The sequence below is a fragment of the Sipha flava genome, unplaced genomic scaffold (assembly GCF_003268045.1).
Source record: "Sipha flava isolate LNK unplaced genomic scaffold, YSA_version1 19192_pilon_pilon, whole genome shotgun sequence".
In the NCBI taxonomy this organism is placed as follows: domain Eukaryota; kingdom Metazoa; phylum Arthropoda; class Insecta; order Hemiptera; family Aphididae; genus Sipha; species Sipha flava.
In genome coordinates this window covers 1-7,438 of record NW_020272649.1, presented here as the reverse complement: position 1 = coordinate 7,438, position 7,438 = coordinate 1, and the positions used below count along the sequence as shown (strand labels likewise).

Sequence of the window (7,438 nt, the reverse complement as noted above, 5' to 3'; positions counted from 1 at the left end):
AGCTACACACCAAACAGCAGCCAGCAGATACGGGAACTGTATAACTGGTGGCTGCACTGCGATACGGAAGGCAAGGGGAGACCACCGTATAAATTATCCCAAGAAATAGCAATAACATGACATCTTCTAAAGTGAAATATTCCGGAGGTAAAATAGTCCCCCGTTCGGATCTCCGGGTGGGGACTACTGAAGAAGGAGGAAATGTTAAGAGTTGGAGAAGAATAGCTACTTGGAACGTTAGAACTATGTTGCAATGCGGGAAATTAGAAAACTTGAAAATAGAAATGGCAAGAATGAAGATAGATATCCTTGGCCTGTCAGAAATGAGATGGCCAAGAGCTGGAGATCTATGGAGTGGAGAATATAGGTTGATACATACAGGAACAGCGGATAATAACCCAGGATTTGGAGGGGTAGGCATAATAATGAGTAAGGCTATTGGGAAAAAAGTTAAAGGATTTGTACAGTACAACGAACGAATAATATTAGTCAAAATCGAAACGAAACCTAAGGATACAATCATAGTCCAAGCCTACATGCCTACTTCTAATAGCAGCGAGAGGGAATTAGAAGAAGTCTATGAAGGAATAGAAAAAGTTATTGAAAAAGTTAAAGGAGATGAAAATCTTATCATTATGGGTGATTGGAACGCTGTTGTAGGAGAAGAAAACCTAGAGGACATAATAGGAAATTATGGCCTAGGAAACCGAAATGAAAGAGGAGACAGATTAATAGATTTCTGTTCAAAACACGAGTTATTAATAACGAATACCTACTTCAAACACCATCTAAGAAGAAGGTATACATGGAAAATGCCGGGAGACATAGGCAGATACCAAATTGATTATATTATGGTCAAGAAGAGATTTAGAAACCAAGTAAAAGACTGCAGAAGCTACCCAGGAGCAGACATAGATAGTGACCATAACTTGTTAATGATGAAAAGTAACCTAAAGTTCAAGAAAATAGTATCGAGGAAAATCAATGACCGATGGCATATAAATAAATTAAAAGAAGAAAAGATAAATGATAAGTTTAAAGAACTTACAAACGACATAAGTATAAATGAGAGAACCGATATACACAATAGGTGGGGCATTATAAAGAGCACAATGACAGAAGCAGCATCAAAGACTCTGAAAGACAATAAAAGGACAGTACCCAAGAAAGAATGGATAACAACAGAGATAACAAGTATGATAGAAGAAAGAAGAAAGCTTAAGATTGGAACTACTTATGAAAGTCAGCGCAAATATAGAGAACTAAGAAATCTCATAATACGAAAATCAAAAGAAGCAAAGGAAACATTTTTTGAAGAAAAATGCAAAGAAATAGAGGTACAAATGATAAATGGTAGTAGAGATTCAGCGTATAAATCAGTTAAAAATTTCTTTAACGATTATAAAACAAATAGGGGGACAATAGAGGATAAAAACGGAGTAATTATTTACGATGACATACAGAGAGGGGACGTATGGAAGAAATATCTTGAACAGCTATATGAGGGGCCAGAACTCACAGGACAAGAAATAGAGCATGAAGAAGTAATGTACAATAGATCAAATTATAGTGTATTGAGGGAAGAATTTGATAAAGCACTTAGAGATCTAAAAAAGAAGAAGGCAGCAGGAATTGACGAAATCAAAGCAGAACTTTGGAAAGAATCTGGCGAAAGCATGCGTAATGAGCTTTTTAAACTCATAAAGGAAATATTTGTCTCAGGAGAACTTCCTCTAGACTTTACAAAGTGTAAGATCATTCCTATTCCGAAAAAAGCAACCGCAAACAAATGTGATCAGTACCGGACAATTAGCTTGCTGACACATGTGTCAAAAATACTGACAATAATCATGTCAAGAAGAATGGAATATAAGATTGAAGCCATATTGTCAGAAGACCAGTTCGGGTTCAGAAAAAACATGGGCACGAGGGAAGCAATATTGGCTTTAAGAATCATTATCGAGAAAAGAATTAGAAAAGATAAGCCTACATACATAGCTTTTGTTGATATAGAAAAAGCTTTTGACAATGTAAACTGGGCAATAATGTTCAAGATACTCAAAAGAGCGGGTATAGAATACACTGAAAGGAGACTACTCTTTAAACTATACCAGAAGGAAACAGCTGTTATACGATTTGGTGAAACTGAGGAAGAAGCACGCATAAGAAAAGGAGTAAGTCAGGGTTGTAATCTCTCACCTAGCATATTCAATGCATACATCCAAGAGGCAATTGACATAATACGAGAGAAAATACAATTGGGTATAAAGATAAATGGCAGGAAAATCGATATGTTACGGTTTGCAGATGATATAGCAGTCATAGCGGAAAATGAAGAAGAATTACAAAGGATGCTGAGATGTATGGAAGAAACTCTGATAAATGAACTGAGCATGAAAATAAATACGCAAAAGACCAAAGTTCTAGTATGCAGCAGAAACAATAATATTACGACAAGAATACATCTGCAAAATAATCAAGAAATTAAACAAGTAGAAGAGTTCTCATACTTGGGAAGCATAGTAAGTAAAGATGGCAGAAGTAAAAAAGAAATAGCTACGCGAATATGTCAAGCTAAAATAGCATTTAACAAAAAAAGAGGACTTTTTACTTCAAAAAGTATTAGCGTTCGCACCAGAATAAATCTTCTGATGACATACGTATGGAGTATAATGCTGTATGGCAGCGAAACGTGGACGATTGCCAAGCAGAGCGGAGTAGGATAGAAGCTTTCGAGATGTGGTGTTTATGGAGTAATATCAAGAAAAGGAGAAATGAATGGATCGGACATGTATTAAGACATGGTGGGTTACTAGGACTAATCATAGAAGGCTGTGTGGAAGAAAAAAACGCTAGGGGAAGACCACGAATGGAATATATGCAACAAATAATAGAGGACCAAGGGTGTACTTCTTATAAAGAGACAAAGAGGAAGGCAAGTAACAGAGAAGAGTGGAGAATTGCTACAAACCAATCTCAGGATTGAATACTGAAAAAGAAAAAAAAAAGATGATACCCAGGGAGAGCTCAGGAAATTTGCCTCTCACGTATGATGAAAATGAACTATCTCCAAGTAATTTAAGCAACGCCACGCTAGAAGATGTAGATGAGGAAAATACAAATGATGCAGAGACAGATATCAATTGTTCTATCAGGGAACCTGAGGCAAACAACAACCATCAATTTCTTTAAAAAGAAATAATAAAAATGATAACAATAAAATTCTTTCAAAAAAACAAAATAGTTATGATTCCCAGGTGCTTGAAATTGAAAGAAGGAAAATTAACCTGATGGAAAAACGTTTTTCTCGACCAACAAATACTCATCAAGATGATCAGGACTACGCATTCTTCATGAGCTTAATGCCTTCTGTTAAGCAACTAAATCAGATTGAGAAAATGAGACTCCGAATGAAAATCATGAACGATGTCACAGATGCATTGGAAGCACACCAGTTCGTGAAGGAAGTAAATTCGTCAAGAATCATACCATCACCCATTGATTCCCCTTTGTCGTCACCATACAGTACTGAAGGTTCCGAGCATTCTCAATCATCTTCAATGTCGTTTCAAGCGAATCAAGCATATCAGACTGAAGTACAACCTACACAACAGGATATCTATAATCTAATGGATCTGTGAGATTTCATTTTTATATGTCATTTTATTATTTGAAAACAATAAAGATTTTTTAAACTTTTATTTTTTATTTTATTTTATTTAAAACATTCAGAATATTTCTAATTTTTAAAGTACCAAACCAATCCTTCTATTTTGTTCTTGAAAAAATTTTATTGGTTAATTTTATTAAGTAACCTTGTGCTCGCTCAGATTCATTGTATACGAAGGCAAAATTTACCATTATTTAAAATTGAATACGTTCAAACTAGTGATATCTAGAGATACTCACGAATCGTTACTAATTTTTTTAATATATTATATCTATATGTATAATGAAAAGGTACTAAAGGGTTATTTACCGTATTGTGATGGTGAGTTTTTCTTCTGGACTGACACATACTCTGAAGTTTGATTGGCCAGTTATGTCGTTTCTTATTCCTCCAAGAATGTAGTCAAATGTATCAATACTCATACGATGGTATTCCATGAACTTAACCGGGTGATTCCGTATAAGTACGCAAGTTGTAAAAAATTCTCCTCTCGATCGATCTAAATTGAATTCATGGACCCATGTCTTTGTACTACGTTTCTTTAGTAGAGCGTTGTTTTCTAGCAAACACCAACACAAAAAATCATCATCAGAATCACTCATTTTGTTATCACGTGTTTACTGCAATAGCTTCTACTACAAACTGCAGTAGAACGGTAGACAGTATATAGTTAAACGAATCACGTCGGGACCAGTGTAGGCATTCACGTCTGACGTCATCGGATACCGATGGACGGATAACTTCAGATCGGATCGGATCGGGAGAAATACGGACCTAATGTAGGTGCGGCCTAACGCGGCTGTATACAAGCAAATGAACAACAAATTTTGCGTGCCGACACCGCACGAACTGATGGACAGCACTACGTTCACTATAGACTTTGCGGACAGAAAATTTGTTACGATCGGACTCGACACCACGACTAACGCGTTTGATGTAATGGTACGTATATCGACTTCCACGCGGTATGTGAGCATATCGGTGGACTTTTTACGTCGAATATTTTCCATGATGGGTCATATTTTATCAATTATTACGAACCCGCAGGTAAAAACTCGAGAGAGGCTATTCCTCAAAGACGAGACCATCACACTGTCGAAAATGTCTTACCGCGGTGATAATATGTTGGCAATAGAATCCGTCACGGGAGGTTAAACCGGGAAAATTTGCTCGCACTTCAAGATTTGGCGGCGTGCATTAATGAAACGATCGTACAAAAAATCGCAATCGTCAGACCGTTGGTACAGGGGCAATTGGAACAAATAGCCGAGTACCTGAAAACGGATTTTTTCCTCGAGAAAACTTCTACCGTACAAGACATTGCTGCATTCATATCGGGTATTCACGACATTCGATCAAGTCGAGCATGGCGAGAACGTGCGGCGGGATACCCGTTCAGAGTTATGTGGCGCAGATCAAACATTTCGCCAGCACGCAACTGGCAGATCTATGGTCGGCGAAATTAAACGCGTCATCAGAGGTATTATTGTTGTATTGTATTGTAATATTTTTAAAAATATATTAATAACGATATTATTTTTCCATATATACAGCTTGTAAACATTATGACCGACGAGAATGATGGACCGACATTTTTCAATTATGTTAACTTTTGATGTGGGTTCAAAAAGGTCACTGCATTCTTCGCGATGGTCACGTCGATGTCACGAACATCTGCTGTACACACACACACACACACACAGCAAATGTTGTATAATATTATATCATCTGTTGTTGTTGTTGTAAATAAAAATCAATTTTATCATTATGAAACAGTATTTATTTAACACATACAAACTATTATAATATTTAAGTATAACAGATATTCAAAAAAAGTAATACAATATTGATTAGATAAGTAACCGTATGTATAATATTTTAAATTTTTCTGACTTCTCCCGAGAACGGGTTGTATTGAATTACTCGGTCGTGAATGAGCAAACAGTACGCCGAAATGTCAGCCTGAAAGTTATTAGCAGCCTCGAATTCGATTCTCAAATCGATAGTAGACGTTTTAGCGTCATCGTTCTGACGCGAACAGTCGATGCATATAAACGGACCCAGTTCTTTGTATTTTTCTTTACTCAGATACGGTTGGGCGGTCATGCGCTCGTAGTAATATTTTTGAAAATCCGCATATCCTTGATAGAACATTGTAAACTGGTCTTTGTCGAAGCTCTCGTTGTAATTCTCGTACGGGTATTCTACCTAATTTATTTACGCTTTCACGTTGGTCAGTGAACACGCGTCAAAGTCTGATGCGAATTCCTCGGCCATATGACTGGAGTCTTTGCACAGAAAAGCGATTATCAAACATCGTGGTTTCTCTACACGCGAACAGGTTTTCACCATCCACGAGCGTTTTCTCGTCTGCGGTATATTAGGATATTCGCATAGTTCCCAATTTCTAAACGCACAGTTAATCGTTTTTTTTGAATCGATAATTTTCACCAGATTTTTTACTTCTCTCTGTCATTGACCTTGACCACGGGCACCTTCCACATGACTTTCGTCAGTTCTATTTTGATTTTTTTCACTTTGGCTTGGACGATCACATCGCTCAAAACTTCATTACCTTTCAAGAAAAACGTCAACGATCCCAGATCGTCTGTCGCCCGGTTCAAAATCAATTGTTGCGAGCAATTTATCAAAACTTTATTATAATCTTCGGCAAATCCCAGAACGTGTTTTAGCGGGATACATCCGGTAAACGAGCCGTCTTTTATAAATTTTCTATTCGAATCCTCACCGTCCCAAATAGCGTTTTGCAAACAGTTTACGTCCTCGGGCGTATAAGAACAGTAACCTTTCAACGAGCTGCTCACACCCGGCCGTTTAACGCGTTGTATTTCCACGGAGTTAATTTCATATTTGATTTCGTTAAACAAATTAATCAAACCGTTCTGACTGAACGTGACTTCGGTCAACAAATCGGCTGGTTTTATCAATTTGCCCTCGACGTAGATAAAACTCTCGCTAGGCAGTGTGACGGCGTCTCTGTTCTGTATAGGGATACGTATCTCGTCGCCTTTGTTTATAGCCGTGGTGGAGAACGGTAAAAACGAGTGTAAAAACATTTCCTGGATAGGCGCCTCGTTCACGTACGGCTCGTTCACATCCAAATACGACCGGTCCATGTTATTACGACGATGACGACGTCTTATTGTAGGAGATGAAACGTAGAAATTCACGATTCGTTTTTGTAAGAGCACTTTTATCGATATTGTTAACGGAACGATGTTTTTTTATCTGCACGTTTCCGGTAAGTGGTAGTGTCTCCGTCGACAGACACGCGTGTTTGTCCGCGATCAGCTACGTATTTATTTACATTAAATTTGAGTCCCATCTCGATTATTATTATTTTTTTTTAACGAGAAGAAGTACGTTCAACGTCTCACCACTTATATTAATTAATTTATCGTCTTGATCTCTCAACGTTACACGCACGTTATTCACGGTGTTCGTCCCTAGCCGATATAAAACACAATATTTCGGTACTTCGATTATTTTGAAGCCCGGCGCGACCGCTGGATAAAACTCGTATATTGTATGTGATTGCTTTCCGTTCTCGAATGACCCTACGGCCAAATTGCATACTACTTTTATACAATTTATTCGCATAATGTCCTCGGATTCGTGTTTGATGTTGGCGAGTAGGCGAGTTGTTCTATTGAAACCCAACAACGGTGCCATATTGCTCACGTTGAACACAACGTCGTTACTGCACAGTATCGTACATTTTAACGTACTGGGATCGGATTTCAATTC

General features: G+C 37.6%; 1 protein-coding gene across 1 annotated transcript; it reads right to left on the bottom strand.

Annotated features, from left to right (window-relative positions):
• Positions 1-5,887: 5,887 nt before the first annotated feature.
• On the bottom strand, positions 5,888-6,807 carry LOC112681478. The gene is made up of 2 exons (XM_025551730.1): positions 6,134-6,807; positions 5,888-6,077 (listed from the first exon to the last, which is right to left on the bottom strand). Exons 1-2 carry the CDS (start codon positions 6,805-6,807, stop codon positions 5,888-5,890), a joined length of 864 nt encoding a protein of 287 aa, XP_025407515.1.
• Between the last annotated feature and the right edge of the window lie 631 nt (positions 6,808-7,438).

Coding starts and splice junctions, on each gene's coding strand:
- LOC112681478 (XM_025551730.1), bottom strand. CDS start 6,807: ATGGACCGGTCGTATTTGGATGTGAACGAGCCGTACGTGAACGAGGCG. Junction 6,078..6,133: donor AAGGTCAATGACAGAGAGAA/GTAAAAAATCTG, acceptor CTGTGCGTTTAG/AAATTGGGAACTATGCGAAT.